This window comes from Cyanistes caeruleus, chromosome 7, assembly GCF_971803275.1.
Source record: "Cyanistes caeruleus chromosome 7, bCyaCae1.hap1.1, whole genome shotgun sequence".
Classification (NCBI taxonomy): Eukaryota; Metazoa; Chordata; class Aves; order Passeriformes; family Paridae; genus Cyanistes; species Cyanistes caeruleus.
In genome coordinates this window covers 5,805,538-5,828,808 of record NC_141707.1, presented here as the reverse complement: position 1 = coordinate 5,828,808, position 23,271 = coordinate 5,805,538, and the positions used below count along the sequence as shown (strand labels likewise).

Here is a 23,271-nt window from a genome sequence, read left to right as displayed (position 1 = left end):
ATTTCTCTCTCATGGCATATGAACATTAGAAAACCAGAATTTCTTCCAGCTCCCAGTAAGATCTATAGTGAAGTTCTCATTGGCTTAAGTAGCTGTTGAATTGTGTCCATATTTTTTCTAGTTTCCCACATAATTTACCATAGCGGAAAAGAAACAGAACGTTTGGAAAGAATCCTGAAAGAATTAAAGGATGTGCCTGATTTACATGAAAAGAAGACATTTTGAAATCAGTTTACCAATACTTATCCTTAATGAAGATGAATATCACAGGACTTATCATTTAATAAGCTTTGTTTCAGAGTGTGTTTCCAGCTAATACAATTTTGCATGGCTATACACCAAACTTGATGTGTTTATTTTTCAATGTAAATTAAAAATGTTCCTGTGTTTTCTTGTTCTTAAAAGGTCATCCATGCAGCTTCTCTATTTTTCCAGTCTTTTTTTTTGTGCTCACAGCTATTCACATACACAATAAGCAAGGGACCGTATCCTACCCCTAACAAATTGTTATTGATAGCAACAAAACTGATTTTGACACTGGGCAGTTGTATTTTAATTGGCTATTGTCTCACCCTGGGCCTTGAATAGCACTTTTCTGGGAAAAATTAAAAATACAGAAAGCCAACACAATCTGTAAAATCTGAAAGCAATCCCTGTATTCCAAAGAACCTTTTTGTTCTGGATAGCTCAGTATTTGTATATTTTCTATACATATTACAGGGACAAGGCAAGCTAGTGCATGAATCTATCCAGAAATGCTTTAAACATAAATAAATTGGGCAGAATTAGCAATGGGCATAAATAAATCCTTTAATAACTCATTTGGAGGAAGGCATCTAGGGGGATGTCTTGGATGACATCAATTCTCTGATATTTTATTTAAAAGCTTGGCATTTTGGTCTGTGATCTGGATATGTTTTGAGCAAAAAAAACAGCACAGGGTGATGACCCTGTGGTGTCTCTGGGGTGTAGATCTATGTCCTGGAGCTTAGATGCTTGGAAGTATTTAACTTTAAAAAAGAACAAACCAAGAGCTGTCTGCTTACTGCCAAAAGTGGGAAATTTCTCCCCCTTCAACAGCCCAAAAAATGGATGCCTGTAACAACAGACATTAAAGTGCAGAGCTCAGGAAGGCAGGTATCCTCAGGTAGATGCTGAGCCTGACATTTAAAAGAGTTGCTAATCCTTCCCTGCCCAACTCAATGATTTCCAGCAAGGTCCTTGTTACTTCTGTGCTGATCACACTCTTGCTCCTCTCTCTCTCTCTCTCTCTCTCTCTCTCCCCCTCTCTCCCGCCCTAACACGGTTCACATGCACATACAGCATATGCTGCTTGCACACATGATAAAAAAAAAAAATCCATTTTTGTTTTCTGTGATGTCTCATGTTGTTTTCTGTGCTCTACTGCAGTTCAAGTAACCAAAAGGGATATCATCTTTCTTTTGGATGGATCACTCAACGTCGGAAATGCCAACTTCCCCTTTGTGCGGGACTTTGTCGCCACCCTAGTTAACGACCTTGATGTCGGCAGTGACAAAATGCGAGTTGGCTTAGTGCAATTTAGTGACACTCCCAAAACCGAGTTCTCCCTGTACTCCTACCAAACCAAATCTGACATAATCCAGCGTTTGGGGCAGCTGAGGCCCAAGGGGGGATCGGTGCTGAACACTGGCTCTGCACTGAACTTTGTGCTCTCGAATCACTTCACGGAGGCCGGTGGGAGCAGAATAGATGAACAAGTGCCCCAGGTCCTAGTCCTGGTGACGGCAGGGAGCTCTGCCGATCCCTTCCTCCAAGTTTCCAATGAATTAGCTCGGGCCGGAGTGCTGACTTTTGCTGTTGGCGTTAGGAATGCGGATAAGGCAGAACTTGAGCAGATTGCCTTTAATCCAAGAATGGTGTATTTTATGGATGATTTCAGTGCTCTGTCAGCTTTACCCCAGGAGTTAAAAAAGCCTATAACAACATATGTTAGTGGAGGTGTGGAAGAGGTTCCACTCGCCCCAACAGGTAATACCTACCTTCCTGCATGCTGACTGCATGAAGTTAATCTTGTTTAAGTGAATTTCATGTTTCCATTGTACACCTTGACACATCTCCAAGCCCTGAGTCATCAAAGTGGTTATGGCTGTGCTTAACTTGCTGATCTTTAAGGTCCCTTCCAAACCAAACCATTCTATGATTCTAAGAATACATGGCTTGACACTGGTAGCTCTTAATTTTGTTCAAGTCATTTCTACCACACCTTAAAAGCACAGTTTTAAGTCTTTTGGTAGGTCAGGACAAAAGGAGGACCTGAGTGAGTCTGTGCCCACCAGTCATTGACTCTGGTGTTCCCTTGCTGTTCCCATAATAGGGCCACAACCTGTAAATGCATCATGTGCACTAAATCAGGCAATGGGAGGGTGAGATTTTGACCATAAAAAGTGGTGTGGAAAGGTTAAAGTCATACTAAAGAGCACAGAAGAGCAGAGGTCTAGCCAGGAACAGGTGGACAAATCCATCCCCACAACTATTTTGTCAAAGTGATGTCATCAGGCTGTCATAGAGGCTGGATTTGACTTCAGAAATCCAAATTTATTCTCCAATATTAAACCCAAAGGCTTTTGGCAAGTTTAACCCCTTTTTAAACAGGTGTTTTCTCACTAATTCTGTTATGTGCCCATGAAGATGTAAGAACAACTGGGATGGGTTAGTATGGAAAGGAGAGCATTAAGATGAATATGAAGGTACAAGAGGCTTGGGTTTGCCTTGGATAGTCAATGAGATCAAAAGGGCATCAAACTGAAACAGGAGAAAGGCTCTCATGGATTTAATGTTCCTTGTGATGCAAGCAGGAGAAGATCCGGAAAATGTTCTGTGTACATGTGCATGAATTGTCTATTTGTTGTCTACTGAGCCTTTAAATAGGAAAAAACCTCCAACCAACCCTCCACTGCTGCTTTACTTCATGTCTGTGTTGTCAACATATTGCTAGACTTTAAATATCACTGAATCAGACAATCCATGATGCGATCTAATGTGATACAATATATTTTATTTCCATCTGGTGCCCAAATTTATTAAGTCTTAGGATAGACATGTCCTTGCTTCCCTTTCTTCCTCAAATGTTGTATAGTTCTACAGACTTTGAATACTTTGGTAAATGAGACAATTGAAAGATTGAAACCCAGCTAACTTGTAGACAGTTTTCTAGAATGACATATAAGAAGAAAAAAGCTTTCATTTCTTTCCCCCCCCTCCCCTTCTTTTCATTTGTGAATTTATTCTAGAAAGCAAGAAAGATGTTTTATTCCTGATTGATGGCTCAGCCAACCTCTTGGGCAGCTTTCCTGCCGTCCGGGATTTTGTACACAAAGTAATTTCTGACCTGAACGTGGGTCCCGATGCCACGCGAGTCGCTGTAGCTCAGTTCAGCGACACCATCCAAGTTGAATTTGACTTTGCTGAATACTCATCCAAGCAAGATATGCTTGTCAAAGTGAAAAGGATGAAGATTAAAACTGGGAAGCAACTGAACATTGGAGCTGCACTTGATGAAGCTGTAAGAAGGCTGTTTGTGAAGGAAGCTGGAAGCAGGATCGAAGAAGGGGTTCCTCAGTTTTTGGTTCTCCTTGTTGCTGGGAGATCGACCGACAACGTGGAGGAGCCATCAGATATTCTGAAGCATGCTGGAGTTGTAACCTTTGGTATCAAAGCCAGAAACGCTGACCCTGTAGAACTGGAAAGGATTGTCTATGCCCCACAATTCCTTCTGAATGTTGAATCGCTCCAACGGATTTCAGAGCTTCAGCCAAACATAGTCAACCTGTTGAGAACAGTCCAGCTTCAGCCAACAGGTACAGGGAGCCTTGGGGTTTCCAAAAGGCTGAAAGACATCACTTACATGCCCTGCTTAACTGGTAACTGGAGCATTTGGGTCTGGTGATATTTAAAATGATTGTGTTGAAGCTGCTGTTGTACTTAGAGTTTCCTCTGCTCACGCTCTGATCCAGCAAGCATTAAGTGCCAAACCAAATTTTAATGATAAGTGGGGAAAATGCCTTTGTTCAGCTGCAAGAGCTGCAGCTGGTGCTATTTTCAGTGTGTAGAACATGGGACAAACCTGAAATAACAGGATGTTGTTGCCCCAGAGATTTTGCATTAATTGATGTGCAATGCTGGGCAAGGGCTAAAAGAAGCAAATAATAGCTTGTCTCAATTTCTCTTGACATCTTCCCTTTTCTGGAGGAGTGGAATTGAGCACATTGGATTCACTCTTGCTCTGTTATCTCTTCCAAGACATGATGGCAGTTTCTACATTTTCTATATACACACCAATTAATCAGATGCTCTTGACTCAGTTACCATTTAAGCTCAGTAGATGAGATGGATTCATTGAAGAATAATTTTTAAAAAGTCTTCAAAAAGTCACACGGCCACAACAATAAATTCTCACTGCAGTACTGGAAATTATGCATGTCCATCTGTGTGATTTCCTGAGGCAGCCCTAACTGGAGCATTAGCTCATCTCCCAACAGAAGGTGGAAAGAAGGAAAAGTGTAATAACATCCCTGTCTTCTCTCTGTAAAAGGGGCAGATGGACTTAGAATCATAGAAACATAAAAAAGAAATAGGGCTGGAAGGAACCTCAGGGTGCCATCTGCTTCACATGCATTGTCCATCCTGCTTGTCCACTGTACATCCCGCTTATCCCCAGCAGGATCTTTTTGCCCAGAACTGGATGACATTGATCTAATTTGTTGTGGAAACCCTTTGGGGGAGACTTCCCAGATTCCATAACCAATCTGCTCAATTGCTTTTATCAGACAACACTTCCCCTTCATGTCACACTTCTGTCTCCCTAGTCACAGTTCAAGCCTCCTACATCTCCTTCTACCTGGGGAGGACACAGATGTCAGCTTGCTCCCGAATTTTGTGTGGCAGCCTTTTCATCTACTTTAGGCTTGACACATAGGACTTGTCACAGTCCTTGTGTCACCAGCTAATTCAACCCTTCCTTGTAGGTCTTGCAGGTTTTCTTCTACATTTTCACCCTTGTATACCCAATATCAGCCTACTCCAAATGACCAGAGTGAGATGATGGCATCCCCTGGTCATCTCTTACCCAATTCTTTCCATGCAGATTCATGACCCTTCCCATATTTGTGCAGCTTCTGTCTCAACCAAGACTTGTGCAACCAGTGCTCTTGAATTCCACCCTCCCTTTTAAAACCATTTCTGTCTTGTCCAGACTGCTTGGAGTCCCTTTGACCACCAAGGACTATTAATAATTGTGCTATTTGCTCAGGGATAGCTGCATCCACCCAGTTTTCCTGGTATTCTTAGTAAAAGATGTCTGTTCCATAAGAGCAACCATATTTTTTTCTTCTTTATTTGCTACACAGGGATTTTAATAGGACTTTTCCCCTTGTTCCTGAACTTTAGAGGAAGTATATGAAACTGGGATACACCAGGCAATGTCTGCTCTCTCCTCCCACCTACACTAATATTCCTGTGCTATTCATTAACCCACCAGGTTTCCAACAATCCCCTTAAGAAATAAATTTGATCTGAAGTCTGCATTAAGAATTCAACTGCCCTTGTTAATGCTTGATATGGCTAAGATTCATAAATAGATAGTGAATGTTTTCTTCAGAGTGGCAAATCATGCTCCTGCTTGTCCCACTCAACCTTGCCTTAAACAAGCCAACAGTACTTTTTAGGATGTCATCCAGCAGTTGCTGTGTTTGAGAGGCAGTGATGTTTTCTGCTTGGCCAAGCCAAAGCTTTGCAATTCTGTTGGTCAGTAGCATAACAGGTCAAAGTTCTCTGATCTTTGACACTTCATGGTCTTGATTTTGAGATTTTTTTTTTGTTTCTTTGTAGGGTTTTTTGTTTGATTTTTTTTTAAAGAAGAATAGTTTGGTCACAATTAGCATGTTTTTTCCTGCCTGAAGATAGTAAAGAAAAAAAAACAAAACAAAACAAAGATCTCTATCTAGCATTTTAGAAGTGCATTTCAGCATTTTCAGCTGGATGTCCTCTCCAGCAATTTCTTAATTTCTTTTCAGCAGTGTTTATTTCTAAGTTCAGTAATGTGTCAGAAAAGCTTTTCTCTCCTGCTCTTCACCCTCTCCCTGTGAGCACTTCCCATAGGCCATTTCATCCAGGAACTCATTGTTTCTTGGGAACAAAAGATCCCAGGCTCCTGTTGCATATTTCAAAGCCACATGTCACCTTCCCATGCCCCTTGGGAGCTGTTGGCTTCTCCCAGCCTCAGGCAGGAGATGGCACCCAGAAGTCCCTTGGCACCCTATTTCCCATGGATCTATGATTCTATGACTCGGTGGGTAGGGCATGGAATGCGCTGCACTCCGGTTTCCACCGACTTCCACCCATCTGCCTCCTCACCAGGGATTGCTTCCAATGGCAAAGGAACAGAACCACCTTTCCTGACACCTCACCTTCCCCTCCCCGAGCTTTGTACTCCTTCAGTACAAAGCATGAGGAGAACATTAATCACTGCAAAAGAGAATCTCATTTTTCCTCCCCGTTCCCTTACTTGTCTCAAACAGTAGTTGAGAGAGGCGAGAAGAAGGATGTGGTGTTTCTAATCGATGGCTCGGACGGTGTCAGAAGAGGTTTCCCTCTCCTGAAGACGTTTGTCCAAAGGGTTGTCGAGAGCCTGGATGTTGGCCGTGACAAGGTGCGCGTGGCTGTCGCACAGTACAGCAACACCATACAGCCCGAGTTCTTGCTCGACACCTACGAGGACAAAGCAGATCTCGTCAGCGCCATCCAGCAGCTGAAGCTCATGGGAGGCTCTCCTCTGAACACTGGGGCAGCCCTCGACTATCTCATCAAGAACGTGTTCACGGTGTCAAGCGGCAGCAGGATAGCGGAGGGTGTCCCACAGTTTCTGATCCTGCTGACTGCTGACCGGTCCCAGGACGATGTCAGGAGGCCCTCAGTGGTCCTGAAGACGAGTGGCACGGTGCCCTTTGGCATTGGGATTGGAAATGCCGACCTCACAGAGCTGCAGACCATTTCCTTCCTCCCAGACTTTGCTATCTCTGTGCCCGACTTCAGCCAGCTGGACTCGGTGCAGCAGGTCGTCTCCAACAGAGTCATCCGGCTGACCAAGCAAGAGATAGAATCTCTTGCCCCTGACCTGGTTTTCACATCACCCAGCCCAGGTGAGAAGATGTTTGTGTCTGCACCGAGAGCCAGTGGCAAAATATGATGTTTAGTAACATCATGGCTGCAACACAAACTAAGAAAAGCAAAGATGGTCATGGCTAAGACTCCAAGTCTGTTGTGGTTTCCCTGTTGGTGCACTCAGAGTTGGTAGGAGCCATGCAATTAAACTGAGCCACCTTTAAGCCTGAGGTGGACCATGCTGTATCCACATGGAAGACCCACAAAGTCAATGCTATTGCCTTAATCTTATTTTAAGTGGATGGATTTTTAAGTCCATGCTGGTCCTAGTAGAATGGAAATTGTGTCATTTAGATGCTACAGGGACACCTTCACACCAATATAAATCAAGGTCAGCTTTCTGCTAAGTGTAAGACATGCTGATTTTTCCTACTTTTGCCTCTCTCATTCACTGGGCAAAGGGAAATTGGAAGCGGGCATTGGGAGAAGGATCAGATCTTACATTTCTGGTCTCCTTTGGAATGAAATACAGCCAGCATATGCCTGGGATGAAGAGTGTCCACCCAGGATCAATCCCTTAGAAATGTACTGTCCTACTCTGTTCACTCCTTTCTAAGCCAGACCACTTTCCTCCATCCCCATTTATCAGTGTGATACTCTGTGATAATTCAGGCTCTGAATTACCTGAATTTCCACTGCAGAAAAAACTTTACTAGGAATCAAAAGGCAGAAGCTGAGAGAATAATAGGATAGAATCTTTCCTAGAGGGCAAAGCCAAAGAAAGAGGGGTGGTTCTGAATGCAAAGCAACCTGCCCTGAGTAAAGCCTACCACCAGGCTACATTTTCTTGGGTGGAGATCTCACGAGGAATTATTGTTCTGGATGTCCCACTGCTCTCTCTTGCTTCCTTTGCTCTGGAAGTTGCTGTTCTTGCACCCCCTGAGATGTGCCTCACAGACTGGTCACATCTCTGGGTTGAACCCAGAGCTTCCCGCTGGGGCTCCCAGGAGTTATCCCAGGCAGAGAGACAAGGAATACCGTTCCCATGGCCAGAGGCATGGGTCAGTGGTGCAGATGATGAGCTTAGCTGCTCTCCATAAAAAATTCCTGGTGCTTCTTCTGAGTAATGCCTTCTCTCCTGCAGCGGGTGTGAAGAGGGACGTCGTGTTCCTGGTTGACGGCTCCCGCTACGCTGCCCAGGAGTTCTACCTCGTCCGTGACCTCATCGGGAGGATCGTGAACAACCTGGACGTGGGCATTGACACCACCAGGATTTCGGTGGTCCAGTTCAGTGAGCATCCCCACGTGGAGTTCCTGCTCAACACCCACTCCACCAAGGACGAGGTGCAGAGCGCCGTGAGGCAGCTGCGGTCCAAAGGTGGCCAGCTGGTGAATGTGGGGGAGGCCCTGGAGTTTGTGGCCAAGACCATCTTCACCCGGCCCTCCGGGAGCCGCATTGAGGAGGGCGTCCCGCAGTTCTTGGTCATCCTCTCCTCCCGCAAGTCCGACGATGACTTTGAGTATCCATCCCTCCAAGTCAAGCAAGTGGGGGTGGCACCTATGATGATAGCAAAGAACGTGGATACTGAAGAGATGATACAGATTTCCCTTAGTCCTGAATATATATTCCAAGTCTCCAGCTTCCAGGAATTGCCCAGCCTTGAACAGAAGCTGCTGACTCCAATTGAAACCCTGACTGTGGACCAAATCAGGCGGCTGCTGGGAGATGTGCAACCCCCCATAGGTAAGGCACTGGCTCTCTCTGGTTGCTACTCAAACAAATGTTGCCCAAAAGACCTTCTCTTTAAGTCAAGATTTTCCTTAGTTAAAACCAAAGTCATAGCACATGTACAATTTTGGAAGAAAAGCTCTTGATGGCAATTCTACCCAACTACCTAAATACATTATAACCTATGATTTTCAAGTCAAATACCTATTTGGGTCAATTTCAATTCAAATACACAATGTGTACAATTGCCTATTCCCCCTTAGCAGCTCTTAAGGAAACAGGCATAAATCTAGGGCAAAATAAAGCTGGAAACATTGACAAATCCATAGAAGAGTATTAATGAATGAAACAGATAAGGCTCTGAGTAATGCCTGCTTCAAATACTAGGCAGACACACATTCCCACTTGCACACAGACCCTTTTGGAGAGGCTTCCTGAAACACCATGCCTAAAGTTGGCCAAAATATGCCATGTGGTTTTATTTCACATGACAGCAGGTCACACAGAAATCCCCCAGCAAAGCTTAAGCAGAGGCTTGGCAAGCAAATAATTTCCTCTCTTCTTGCTTCCCCACAGATGTTTCTGGAGATGAAAAGGACATAGTCTTCCTCATTGACAGCTCTGACAGCGTTCGGCCAGATGGGCTTGCTCATATTCGGGATTTCATCAGCAGAATTGTCCAGCAGCTGGAAGTGGGGCCAAACAAAGTGCGGGTTGGGGTGGTGCAGTTCAGCAATGGTGTCTTCCCTGAGTTCTACTTGAAGACCCACAAGTCCAAAAATGCTGTCCTGGAAGCCATCCGCCGCTTGAGGCTTAGAGGTGGGTCCCCCCTGAATGCTGGCAAAGCCCTGGACTTCGTGGTGAAGAACTACTTCATCAAGTCTGCAGGGAGCAGGATAGAAGATGGAGTGCCCCAACACCTGGTTGTCATCCTTGGAGACAGATCTCAGGATGACGTGAACAGACCTGCCAGAGTGATCACGTCCACAAACATCAAACCTCTGGGTGTTGGAGCCAGGAATGTGGACAGGGACCAGCTGCAGGTCATTACCAATGATCCTGGGCGCGTGCTTGTGGTACAGGACTTCACGGGACTCTCAACCCTAGAAAAGAGGGTGCAGAATATTCTTGATGAGCTCCCGATACCTACGACAGACTCACCTGGACCATTCCTACCTGGTAAGGCTGCTATTCATCCTGAAGACTTTTCTGAACAGAGAATAGATGGTATTTTTATAAAGTGAAAATGATTCCGTAATACCACCTTTTGATTCCCAAACCTTTAGTTGGGTTGATTAAAAGAAGCCTTTGAAGTTGTTGAGTTAGGAAAGAATATAATTATGTTTGGAAAGAGATGAGGGTGCCTATCACAAGTAATGCTGTATGAAGTGTTATACAAAAATTTTCTTGTATGGATGTATAATCCTTCCAAGAGTCAATGAAACTAAAATGGTAGAAAGGAGAGAGAAATTTCATTTTCAAAGTGCTACTTCACAAATCCCTCAGCAGTTTAAATGTTAGAGATGCTGCAAACAATTACTATCAACTGTGTTTTCTTTGTAATCTTCTCAGGAGGTAAAAAGCAGGCTGACATTGTGTTTTTGCTGGATGGCTCTATCAACCTGGGGAGAGATAACTTCCAAGAAGTTCTCCAGTTTGTCTACTCTGTGGTGGATGCCATTTACAGGGATGGCGACTCTATCCAGGTAGGACTGGCTCAGTACAACTCGGATGTCACTGACGAGTTCTTCCTCAAGGACCACTCCACCAAAGCTCAGATTTTAGATGCTATCAACAAAGTCATCTACAAAGGTGGGAGAGTGGCAAACACCGGCGCAGCCATCAGGCACATCCAGGAGAGACACTTTGTGAAGGAGGCCGGCAGCCGAATTGACCAGAGGGTGCCCCAGATCGCCTTCATCGTCACGGGTGGGAAGTCTACGGATGACGGGCCGAGGGCCTCCTTGGAAATCACGCAGAAAGGCGTCAAGGTGTTCGCAGTCGGTGTGAGGAACATTGACCTGAAGGAAGTCAGCCTGTTGGCCAGTGAGAGCGCCATGAGTTTCAGAGCATCCACAGCCCAGGAGCTGTCAGAGCTGAATGAGCAGGTCCTGGTCACGCTGGAAGCTGCCATGGAGGAGAGATTGTGCCCGGGAACAACAGATGTGACAAGAGGTAAGGACAATCCCTTCATGATGTTCTTGGGTCATTCTCAGGGGTGACTTTTAATATCCAGTGTGTTTTGATGGACTTGTCTGTCCTACTGGTGTGTTTTACCTATGGCCTGAGGTGCAGCATGGGTTCTTTCCTCCTCCAGGAGTTTGATGGGGGATGCAAACCTTTGGTGGAAGAGCTGCCTGTCCATGGCCTCCAGCCTGTCAATGACTGGAGTAACATCACCACAGAGCTGCCACCGTGGTGGAATTAATTTCAGATGTGACAGCTGGGCACTAAATCACTGGTCTCCTACCACCACACGTAGCCTTTGGACTAAATCCTGCTTTGGACTTTCTCACAGGGACATGATACCAGTATCATCTTGACAGACCAACTTGCTTCTTGCCAAAATGAAAAGCGATGGCCCTTCTTTCCCCTCTCTTTTTTTCTATTAAAACATCACTGAAATTTTTGGCCATTCAGGCATGCATGGTATGCTGGAAATCACAGAATCATAGAGTTCTTATATAGTTTGAGTAAGAGGGGACCCCAAATACCATCTTGTTCCAAATTCCCTGCCATGAAACACCTTCCTCTATCCCATGTTGCTCCAAGACCTGTCCTACCAGGCCTGGAACACTTCCAGGGATGAGGTAGTCACAGTTTCTCTGGACAACCTGTGCCAGGGCCTCACCATCCTCACAGGGAAGAAATTCTTCCCAATATTCCATCTAACCCTGCCTTCTGGCAGTGGGAAACCATTCCCCCTGCTGTCACTCCAGGGTCTTGTCCAAAGCCTATGTCCAGCTCTCTTGGAACCCCTTTAGACAGTGGAGGGGAAAAACAGAATTTCCCTTGGCAGATCATCCAGGATGTCCACCTGATCTCATGACAGGTACACAAGGAAAAACCAGGACACGAGTGGTTGTAGTTTAAGATAAAATTGCCTCAAGAAGGAATCCCATGATTTGGCTACTTCAGAAGCCAAGCAGGGGAATTGTAGTGAGTCAGTGAGTTGGTATTGCTGTCAGATCAGACTCCCAGCAGCTGGTTTTACTTACTGCATTTCAGCCAGTCCTACTCCCAGCACGACAGACCATTGCTCAGCCCTCTGACTTTGAGCAGAGGTGTCTCCTGAACCTCTGGAGAAAAGAAAAGTCGAGGCCCAAAAGCCCTGAGCTGAGCAGCAGCTCCAGCTGAGAAGAAGAACTGAGTGCTGAGAAAAGCAAACCACTGCTGGTGGTATTAACTTATCCCAAGTGTGGTTAAGATATTAATCAGGCAGTGTGGCTAATATGAAAGGGAATTCAAACACCTCCCTGTGATTCTCTGAGTGTCACTTTGAGCACAGGCAGAAGGTGCTCACTCTACAAGAACTGACAGGTTTCCATGTGCTGGAGAGAGAGAAGCAGACTTAGCTGCCTGATGAAAATGCTAATTTGTCTTGGACTTGGTTCAGGCAGCTCCTCCTACTGCTAAAATTAAGAAACGAAGATTAATAAAATGCAAGTTTTCCCAAGTTATCACTGCTATGGTGAAAGGAAACAGAAGGCACTTGTGCAGCAAGTGGTGTCAGTTCTTGATGCAGTGTGTTCATTAACTACTGAAAAGGTAATTAGAAAAGTCATTACTTGAAAACCAATCACCACATTGCTCCATGATGTTCTTCTCTCTTTCTTCATTCCCCTCTCAGATTGTGACTTGGATGTGATAATTGGCTTTGATGTCAGTGATGTTGGGCCCGGCCAAAGCATATTCAGCTCCCAGCGAGGTCTGGAGTCGAGAGTGGAGTCCGTGCTGAACAGGATAACGCAGATGCAGAAGATCAGCTGCACTGGCAACCAGGCACCCAATGTCAGGGTGGCCATCATGGCCCAGGCCCGGGGGGGACCCGTGGAGGGGTTGGACTTCTCTGAGTACCAGCCCGAGCTCTTGGAGAGGTTCCTGGACATGCGGACCCGCGGGCCCTATTACCTCACGGCAGACACTCTGAGATCCTACCTGAGCAAATTCCGATCCTCGCCCTCTGGCAGCACCAAGGTGAGTCAAGGCCAAGGTCTCTGGGGCGGTACTGGCCAGCAAAGCTGACTCCTGATGTCCTTTAGTTGGTAAAGAAACTGTAAATTCACGATACGTTTTTGTAAAGAATTAATTAAATTAATTTAATTTATTCACCAGAAGTTTAGTCACTTAAGCCCTGCTTGTTTGCTGCACTCTCCCTGCGTTGTCAAGGTCCTGTCCTGACAATTGATGAGCATCACTGTAAGCCAGTTCCCACAATCAGTGCTTGGCTGCAAATTATTGCTCTCCAGATATTTCCTGTGTTGTGCTCTAGCAACACCTGCATGATGTACAGGAACAGGAATGTACAGGAACCTGGCACAGGAATGTAGAGCTCCAGGGCCTGGAAAAGGCGTAGAAATTCCCTCACCTTCTCTCAGATGAAGCATTGGAAAAAGTCCCTTCAGGCTGCATGCTGTTTGTGTTTCACACCTGAAATATTCTGGGTCTTGACAGAAATTTGTTTCTCTCCCAGGTCATAATCCATTTTACTGATGGTGTAGATGAGCCGATAAATCAGCTGGAGGCTACTTCATCTACTTTACACTCAGAAGGTAATTTTTTTGCTCCCCCAGGCCGTGATTATAGTCCATGTTAACATGTAGCCCAGTTTGCCACCATTTCTCCTAAATCCATCTGCTTTTGGTAGTAAGAGCTAAGGATTTTGTGAGTTCTTGCTGTTCTTCACTGCCTTCCTGTGATGTTTAGCTGCTGTCTGCCACCAAAGCACTTACACAGTGGGCAACTTACACAGGAAACGTCTGAAGATGTTTGCTCTCTATTGAAAAAGCTCTGTTTGCAATCAAAGATGTGGATAATGATGTGTTATCACAGGGGAGGGTGTGCAGGCCCTCCAGAGAGCCTCTCCCCATCATAAAGCCCCTTCTGCTTCTCCCTGCCAGGAGTCAGCGCTCTCATCTTTGTTGGGCTGGACCGAGTGACCAACTTTGACAGAGTGATGCAGCTGGAGTTTGGCCGTGGGTTCACCTACAACAGACCACTCAGAGTTAATCTGCTGGACTTGGATTTTGAGCTGGCAGAGCAGCTTGTAAGTAACTTGGCACAAGGCAGCACTGCCTTGTAGCGCTGGAGGAAAGCCCACGGCCGGATCTCCTGCGGGGCTGAGCCGTGGCTGGGTTACACCTCTTGGCTCTGCTCCTCTCCCCTCCCTGCCTCACGTCAGCTCTTTTCACAGATGCCACAGCAAATAAAGTTCAGAGCAGATCACGGTCTCTTCTCACTCCTGAAGAAACCCTGCTCCAGCTGAGGCTTTAGGTCAAATGGGATGGGATGCCATTGAAAGCTGCAGTGCCAAAAACCCGCCCTCTGCCTGTGTTTATACTGTTGGTTTTTTTAGCCTCACAGTGATGCCCTGTCGTGTCTGGTCAGTGCTAAAGCTCTTGTAGAAGCGTTGCTTTCGAGGTTTCTTTCCCTGATCTCATGTCTCATATTTTAGACATGTTTTTAACAGATGAAGGAGCTGTCCTTTCAGGTCTTTATTTTTCGCAGATTCACTTCTTTCCCAAGGTCTAGGCCCTCCTGAGTGTTGACTTAATTTGCTGTCAACCTCAGTATGTCCAGTTCCTCCCAACTTCTCAGCTGCTACCAGCACAACTGAGCTCCTTTTCCAGTAGATTTAATAAGATTGGGCTTAACCACTGGTCCCTGTGGTGACCTTGCTGGGCCATTCCCCACAAATCAAAGTGCAGCCACTTGTGAGTGAGCCTTGGGTTTTGGGATAAGATTTGGTCCCCAGCCCCTCCCCAAGTAATTCAGCCTAGGAAAATCCTTCCAAAATGTAAATGTGCAAAGCTGGCAGGAAACGTTTGCAGCCAGCAATGTACTTGGCAAAGAAAGTGATTTTTTTTCCCTCTTCTTTCTGTTGGATGATGTAAAACCAAGCTGTGGTTTCTCTGGGTCCATATCATTCTTTTTAATGTTGGTTTTTTTTTTTTTCTCCTTTACCGTGTGCTTGCAAATTGTTCTCAGCCTGTGGGTTGCTGGTGAGCTGCTCACTGCAGTGACTTTCTCATGGCCTGCTCCATAGCCTGGATTTTTTTCTTGGGGGAATGAGATTCCTCTCTTCAGTGACAGGCACTGCTCTGTGGACTGATGTCCTACTAAATGCACTCCACAAGTTCTGCAGTTTCTGTTTAAACCCTTCCCTCTGGTGCCCAAAATCAGGTGCTGAGGCTCTGGCAGGTTTCTAACGCTTTAATTTCCCATTCTTCCTGCAGGACAACATCGCAGAGAGGACGTGCTGCAAGGTCCCCTGCAAGTGCTCAGGACAGAGAGGGGACAGAGGTGTGCCAGGCTCTATAGGACCAAAGGTAGGTCCCCCAGCCGGGGATGAAGAGTTGTGTAGTTGTAATGAGTGACGGTAATGGGGACATCAGCTCCACTTACTCCCCCCATCTGAAAACTGACCCTGGGACTTGCAGAGCAATTGGGTGCTGCTCTTCTTCTCTTTTCCCACAGCCTTAGTGCTGCAAAACACCCAAGAGGGCAGGGATAAACAGCTGGACAGACAGGGTGAATCATCCTGTGAAACAATTCAGGGACATCAAAAGGAGATTATATCTCTCATTAACACGTATGACAAAGCAGCTGCTTTGTGCTTATCTAGGGAAACCTTGAACATCAGTCACAGAACTACTTAGGAAATTCACAATTTTCATTTTCTTTCTTTCGTTGTCTTCTAGGGTGTCACGGGGGATCTTGGCTACGGGGGCTACCCTGGTGACGAAGGAGGACCGGTGAGTGACTGCCTCTGATCATATGGGGACCTCACCACAGTCAAGTGTTTGGAGGTGTTTCCACTAAATGAAAAGCCTCCAAACTTTTTCTGCTGGGAATGTGGATGTGGGTTAGAACAGACAGCAGAACTCTGAGCTTCCCACACCTGACAGACTGAGTTGCTGGTCTCAGCTTCTCCTGAGAGAAAGTCAGTAGGGAGTTTTTCAAGAGCTGGAGAAGGATGATGAAGGGAATAACTCCCATTATTTGATGTGACCCATCTCTGTGCTATTCCCCAAGGCAAATAAAATCCTCAACTTCATCAAATCTGCAGCCTATGGCAAAGTTATCCATGCCACCTGCAGCTGAAAGATTTGAGCTAGTCCAAAAGTGGAACCAAGAGTGATGTTCCTATCCATCACACGGCAGGCAACGTGAATCCCGTGAATTCTTACTAATTCTTCATCCAAGCTCTGCATGAATCCCACGTCAGCCCTGGAATAAACATCCCTCCAGCATCACTCCCAAGGGGTGAGGTCGAGGCCAAGGGGCTGACGGTGCTCACGGCTTTTCCAACAGCGCAGGCACGGGCCAAAGGCTGCCGTGACACATCACATGCCAGGCAATGTTTTCCCGGGGCTTGAAGGTCAGGATGGGATTAGACATCTGTGCAGAGCTCTGAGGGCTTCATCTTGTCGTTTTAATTTTGAAAGGCAAGTTTCACAAAGCTCTTTCACAGCTGAGGGATGGGGAAGGGTGTTTTACTCTCGGTGATGAAGACTTGCAGTTGGTCTCTACACGAGGAAGGCTGTGGGCAAGGGATGGTGGAGTGGCCAGGCAAAACCTGCAGCTCCTGTGCATCCAAGCCACCTCCTGTGACAGGTAGCCACAGAAATTGTCTTAGCAGGCAACCCCTGACTTGTTTTTTCCCCTCTATGCGCCAGGGTGAGCGTGGACCACCGGGTGTGAATGGGACACAAGGTTTCCAGGGATGCCCTGGGCACAGAGGAACAAAGGTACGTGTGGAACAAGCCTGCACAGAGAAGACACAGAGTCCAGTGGGTGGGAGTACCCCAGGGGTAACTCCTGCTGCTTTAGAAGGTCACACAACCTCTGCCACGTGCTCTTAAGTGCTTGTGTCCACCTGGCCAGGCACCAGGGCTTGCAGAGACTGTTGTGGCTTTGGCGTTGCTATGAAGAGCAAAAAGGCAGCCCAGAGACCCAGGCTCAATCCACAGACAAGGATGATCTATCTTCTGCAGTCTGGCTCTGGGGGAAAGATTTGGGAAGAGATGGATGTGCATGTCTTTTGCACAGAGCTGGAACAGTGAGTGGGTGGAACTCTGCTGCTGGGGAAAAGGGAGACAAGTGAGCCATGGCTGAGGCTTTAGAGAGGAACTTTGAGCTAATGGTCCAGGACAGCAGCTGCACCTCAAGCCAGAAAAGGTGGTGAAACATATAATATTTATGGGAAATAGTGAAATTAAGGGGATGTTTCCTACCATTTGCTCTGACCACATGATCTTCTGGCAGGGAGAAGAAGAATGCATGAACCAAGCCTATTTGTTGCAGCTGAGATACTGAGTCTCGTTAAAAATCTGTTCAGCCTTGGACAAAGGCAGTAGGACTGGCTCTGGATTAACATAAAAATGGGTGTAAGGAGAGCCAAAAGTCAGTGAAGGAAGAGTTGTGTCTAAGGAGTGAAATATTTTATTGATCAGCTGGATTAACCCTCATGCCCCACGTATTTTATCTTGGCACAAGTGTTGGGGAGGCAGCTGAAGACAAACCTTAACATAAGAGAAATTAGGGAAAGTCCTGTCCTGGTCGTGTCTGTGGGTCTGCCACCAAGCCCAGCCCTCCTTCTCCACTGCTTCCTACGGCAGTGAGCTGGACAAAAGCGGAGTAACTCTCTTTTCTGTCTCCTTAGGGCTCTCGGGGATTCCCAGGAGAGAAGGTAGGAGCTGTTTCCTCATGCCACAGCAGTGAGCTGTGAGTGTGCAGCACATCAATATCCCTCTCCCCATTCCCCCTTCTCCTCAGTGAGCACTTGCCCCTTGCCTCCCTTCCACAGGGTGAACTGGGAGAAATGGGTCTGGATGGCATTGATGGAGAAGAGGTCAGTAATTTTAATTGTTTTTCTCTTAATGACTGAATGCTTCAGTGAAGTATCTAAAAAGCACCTTGGAAGTGGCAAATATTCTAAAATATTTTTCTTTTTTTTTTAGGGAGACAAGGGATTGCCTGGCTCCTCTGGAGAGAAGGGATATTCTGGCAGGAGGGTAGGCTTTAATCACTTTTACAGTGGGGCTGAATGATGGCATTGAGGTAGATTTGAGCCAGGGGAGGGTGGAAAGCTCCCCTCAAGGCTGAGGGCTGGGCAGAGATACTTTCAACAAGCAAGAGCTGCTCTTCCTAACTCTCCATCTCTTCCCACAGGGAGATAAGGGAGTTAAGGGTGAACGAGGAGAACGAGGTGACCGTGGGCTCCGCGGAGATCCGGTAAATACTGCTAAGGCATCTTCTAGATTTTCCACCCACTTTCCACTAATCCTAGGGTCATCAGAAAGGGTGGCTCTGGCTTATTAAATGCTGTTTGACAGTGGCAGGTCCCACGACAGAGCAAGGACTCAGAGGTGACATGTGGGTACCACATGATACCAACCCATCAATTGCTGCTTCACCATATTTAAATTCCCCCTCCTCGTCTTCTTCAGTATTATTTCCCAGTTGAAAAGCTGTGCCTGTCTGAAAACAGCAGCAATACTTCATCTATTTCAGTCAAAAAAGGAAAATAACGTTGGTTCTCAGCTCTAGCAGAGCAGTTTACAAGATTTGATTTTTGTGTCCCACTTACACAGATGTTTCTCATTGCTCTGTTGCTTTCAGGGAGATTCAGGAGCTGACAACACTCAACGGGGCCCCAGAGGACAAAAGGGTGAAATTGGACCAATGGTAATATTTCTTTCTTGTCTTGTCTTGTTTTTTGGTTTTTACAACAGAATGGACCAGAGAAAGAGAGAAAAAAGGATGCTACCAAAAAGATGCAAGTTTCTTAAACTCATTGTGCCTTGTCAGATGGAATATTTTTTTCCACTAGAAAATGTTGTTGGTTTGCAACCAAAACTTTCTCTGGGAAGATGTCAGTTTAGAAGATATTTTGTGTAAAAAGCACCTTTTTTTTAAAAAAATGAATTATTATTTTACAATGCCTTCTTGGGATAATGCTTCTGAAAATAACTCTGTACTTGGAAATTACCTTTGTATGTTCTCATGGGTCATATAAAAAAGCAGAGAACTGATTAGATTACACTAAATCTAAACCTCCTGATTCACCTGAAACCTTTACAAGGAAAAAAAAAACCCACACACTCCTTGGAGAATTTCAAAGCCCATCTGTTTTCACACCAGCTCACAATAAAAAAATGCATCTTAAATTGTCAGAAGGCATTTCCCAAAGAATAGGAATGTTGACCTCTGCTGGCTCAGAAACTTGATGGAAAATCTCTGTGAGCTGTTAGAAGGATTCCCACCAAAGCAGGACTATTAACTTGTGTGAAAGCATGAAAGGAGCCATTTTTTTGAGAATTTAATCTGTTTTCCCAGTGCCTGTTTATCTCAGGGCTCTCACTTTTGTTTTTCCCTTAGGGAGATCCTGGACCAGCAGGGCTGCAGGGCCAAGACGGAGGAGTCGGAAGGAAGGTGAGTTGTCTCCAGTCAGTAAGGCCCAAACTTAGACTGACATAACTCTTCCTCTCCTTCCTTTCCATGTACTTTGTTTCACAAACATCAGGAATTCAACCTCAAAACCCAACAAAACACCCCCCAAAAAAAGAAAAAGATCTAAAAAGGAAAATGCCTCATGGCTTCCTGGCTTGTTGTAGAGACTTTAAAAGTCAAATTTATTCCTATGCAAAAATTCAGTGCTCAGGTCAGTGGAGTTACATGATTTATATATAAAGCCAGGTTGGATGGTGCTTGGAACAACCTGGTCTAGTGGAAGGTGTCCTTGCCCATGGAAGAGGGTTGGAATTAGACGGTCTTAAAAGTACCTTCCAATCCAAACCAGTCTGTGATTCCATGATTTGCATCTGCATTTGGCTGCTGGTTTTGGAAAGACGAAAACCAAACTGGAGCTGGGATGTCTGGGATGTGCTCCCTGCTGCGTGTCCCTCCTGTCTCAGGGGTGGTGACACACCCCTGACATGCATGAGGGGGCGTCTTACCTGCATGTCAGGGGTGTGAGGAGGGAGAAAACATGCCCAAGTCTGATTTAATAGATCTGACCATGTGGATTTTCCTTTTCCTCTCCCCCCCAGTAGCTTAAAATATCCAAATGTAATTTCTGGGCTATAAGAAAAATTGATAAGAATCATTGATCTAAAAGCAATAGTGAAAGGTGTGCTTACATTATTAGATCAACAAGCCTAATTGTTCCTTCATTTGCAGGGCATGGCAGGACGAAGGGGGCCCATAGGAGTTAAGGTAGGTGGTGATGGGACAAAACATGGGGCTCCTGCCATACCATGGGCCAGGCAGCCCCAGCACCCCGAGAGATGTGCCAAGAAAAGAGACATGCAGGTTTTGCTTGTTCCTCTCTGCCTCCTCTCTCCTCCACATTTCCCAACTCCTCCTCCTCCTCAGGCTCATCTCCCTGTGTGCTTCCTGCTGGACTTGGTGCAGAACCAACTGTCCACGTGCCTGCCTGTCTCCTACAGAATTCCCTGGTGGGATGTTCTGTTCCCATGTGCTGCTGGAGCAGTGTAGCAGGGCCAGAGCATGATGGTTGATGCCCATCGATTGCAGGAGGCAAATTGCCCCCACCATCACTGTGCTTGTTATCTTCTAACACCATATATTGAAAGAAAAAACCCACAAGGGAAAAAAAACCAACTGAAAATCTGTTCTTCCCTGCACCTTGTGCAGCTGTGGATACCCTGATCTCCCCTTTCCCTTCCCATGGTGCTGACCACGTCCTCCCATGCTAACTAACCTGTACTGTGCTGTTTTATACTTCCAGGGCACCACGGGCTTGCCTGGTCTAGCAGGGCCAGATGGAGAGCAAGGCATGCGAGGGCCACAGGTCAGTGTGGGTTCACAGCAGAGGAAAGGCCTTGCCTCACGATGCTGTGGTGTTACTTCATCACAGACACTTCCCCAGAGAGTCTCACCCAAAAAAACTGTTGGGATTTGGGTATTTTTGGGTGTGCTGTGGCCTGGCTGTCCCGCCTGCCACTGTGTTCACACCAGCCAAGGTGTGACGTGTTTGCAAATCATCCCTCAGACACTGCAGCATTTGCTTCCCCTTGGATCTTGGAGTGTTTCTGCCCACGTGTGCTGACAGCCTCTCTTTTCTTCCCACACAGGGTCCCCCTGGCCAGGTTGGCACACCAGGCATCAGAGGAGAGCAGGGTGTCCCTGGACCCAGGGTAATCCTTTTGCTGCTTCCCAGACATTGGCCCAACTATACTGCTGTTGAACTAATAAGATTCCGATGTGTCTTCACATTCCCCTCTCCTAGGACTCCAGCTCTGCTCCACTCTCTTTTAACACACTCTTCCAGCGTGATTCTCCTCTCAACTTACGCTTAAGACTTCTTGATCAAGAGTTACAGAAGAGAAAGAGCTGAAAGCAATCACAGAGGGGTCAGGACTTCAGTTCTTGGCCCATTATTGCAATTTTAGTTAAAGAGGGTCCCTGAGTGACTGGTGGGGCATCTCTGTGATGTTTCATGCTCTGAAGCCCCAGATCATGACCATCTCACATGTCTGCAGGGGCCACCCCATGTATTTATTTCTCCCTCCTGCTGCATTCCTCAGCCACACCCATCGACACAAAGCATTTCCCCACCCCCAGCATGGTTTTCCCCCTCTTGCTTTCCTGTGGGTGTTCTCTTAGGGACAATATAAATTGCTGCTGACATTTGCTTTGAACTGAGCTGGACCTCCAGCCCTCCCCAAACATGAAGGAGACTTCTGAATTTCCTGAGGTGCTTTGAGAGACATCAGCCACAGTAGTCAATACATGACTCCTATGGTCATCCAATTCCCTGCTTCCTGGCACCTGAGTTTTCTTGAATGTTGCCAACATGCCTCTCCCCACTTGCATTCCAGGGTGGGAATGGACCTCCAGGACCTGCAGGAGAACGTGGCAGGATTGGTCCCCTGGGAAGGAAGGTATGTCTTTAGGACCACTGGGCATCACCAACTAAAGCTGCATTGAAAAGCTGCTGGATTTTGCATGGGCTTAAAGAGATATATGAGATGAACCTCTTGGGCGTAGAGAAAAGCGACTCTGTGCTCGTTGTCTCACTAGGCCCCCATTTCAGTGAACAGAATGGCAAAAGTAACTCAGCAACTGAGACTCCCAAGCAACTTTCCTGGGCAGATTCTCAGAAAATGCCCACATGGGAAGGTTTTCTCTTTCCTGAAATCACCAAAAGTCCCACTAAGCAGCATGCACTTGGCAGCATTTCGGGTCCAGTCACACCTTTCTGCCACAAGGAGGGCTGCAGACTGCTCTGTGCAAATAAACCAGTGTTGATGGGATAGGGAAGGCTTAGAGCTGCCTGGAGTTTCAGCACATGCTTTAACAGATGCTCCTCTTTTTAGGGTGAGCCTGGAAACCCTGGACCCAAAGGGCCGACTGGACAGCCAGGCCCACGCGGAGAGATGGTGAGTGTGGCCGTGCCCTCCTGTAAGGAACATTTAAGAGTTTCACAAAGGCCTGTGGCTTCAGTGGGTTCTTTCTATTGGTGCTGCTGGACCTTTGGGGTTTAAGTTGTTTACATATGGCATATCATTTACATATGAACGACTCTGGCTTTCCAATTTTAGGGTGATGATGGACGAGATGGAATTGGTAACCCGGGTCCTAAAGGCAGGAAGGTAGGTGTATGATCAGCATTCCTAGCTCCTCAACAAGGACAAGGAAGCAGCCAAGATCTCCAGTGGAGATGGATGAGGGCATTTTCTAGAACATATTCAAATTAACCTTTCTGTTGTTTCAGGGCGAACGTGGCTTTGTAGGTTATGCAGGGCCAAAGGTAGGTGCAGCCCATGAGCTGTGCATTTATTTTCCAAGCAATTTTCCATGGGTCTGTGAAGGTTTAGAGCTGCTGTTTGTGGTTTCCCCCTCCTAGGGTGTACCTGGTGACCGTGGTGTCGCTGGAGGCCCTGGCCCCAAAGGAAACAGAGGCCGCAGAGTAAGTTGGACCATGGTTCAAATTTTGCCTTCTTCATGAATTCCCTTAAAGATGGACTCATCTTTACTTCCAAGTGCTCCTGGGAGCTCTCCTGCAGATGTTCATGGAGAGGACTTCTCTGCTCTCTCTTTCTAGGGAAATTCAGGAATACCTGGGACACTCGGTCAGAAAGGAGAGATTGGTTACCCTGGGCCATCTGTAAGTGTTTGCTGCATTGCTGATTGGCTTCGTGTAATGGTGGGTG

General features: G+C 46.3%; 1 protein-coding gene across 2 annotated transcripts in view; it reads left to right on the top strand.

The window, feature by feature from the left end:
* COL6A3 (collagen type VI alpha 3 chain) overlaps positions 1–23,271 on the top strand; it is a 67,791-nt gene that overhangs the window by 29,711 nt on the left and 14,809 nt on the right. For both annotated transcript variants that reach the window (XM_086898098.1, XM_086898099.1), the window contains 27 exons: positions 1,411–2,010; positions 3,273–3,839; positions 6,558–7,178; positions 8,285–8,884; positions 9,446–10,048; positions 10,442–11,044; positions 12,720–13,066; positions 13,563–13,641; positions 13,990–14,135; positions 15,325–15,417; positions 15,790–15,843; positions 16,768–16,839; positions 17,754–17,780; positions 17,898–17,942; positions 18,052–18,105; positions 18,263–18,325; positions 18,713–18,778; positions 19,472–19,525; positions 20,273–20,308; positions 20,844–20,906; positions 21,190–21,252; positions 21,937–21,999; positions 22,435–22,497; positions 22,660–22,710; positions 22,833–22,868; positions 22,965–23,027; positions 23,163–23,225. In XM_086898098.1, coding sequence (XP_086754224.1) covers positions 1,411–2,010; positions 3,273–3,839; positions 6,558–7,178; positions 8,285–8,884; positions 9,446–10,048; positions 10,442–11,044; positions 12,720–13,066; positions 13,563–13,641; positions 13,990–14,135; positions 15,325–15,417; positions 15,790–15,843; positions 16,768–16,839; positions 17,754–17,780; positions 17,898–17,942; positions 18,052–18,105; positions 18,263–18,325; positions 18,713–18,778; positions 19,472–19,525; positions 20,273–20,308; positions 20,844–20,906; positions 21,190–21,252; positions 21,937–21,999; positions 22,435–22,497; positions 22,660–22,710; positions 22,833–22,868; positions 22,965–23,027; positions 23,163–23,225 — 5,195 coding nt within the window. The remainder of the gene's footprint in view (positions 1–1,410; positions 2,011–3,272; positions 3,840–6,557; positions 7,179–8,284; positions 8,885–9,445; positions 10,049–10,441; positions 11,045–12,719; positions 13,067–13,562; positions 13,642–13,989; positions 14,136–15,324; positions 15,418–15,789; positions 15,844–16,767; positions 16,840–17,753; positions 17,781–17,897; positions 17,943–18,051; positions 18,106–18,262; positions 18,326–18,712; positions 18,779–19,471; positions 19,526–20,272; positions 20,309–20,843; positions 20,907–21,189; positions 21,253–21,936; positions 22,000–22,434; positions 22,498–22,659; positions 22,711–22,832; positions 22,869–22,964; positions 23,028–23,162; positions 23,226–23,271) is intronic.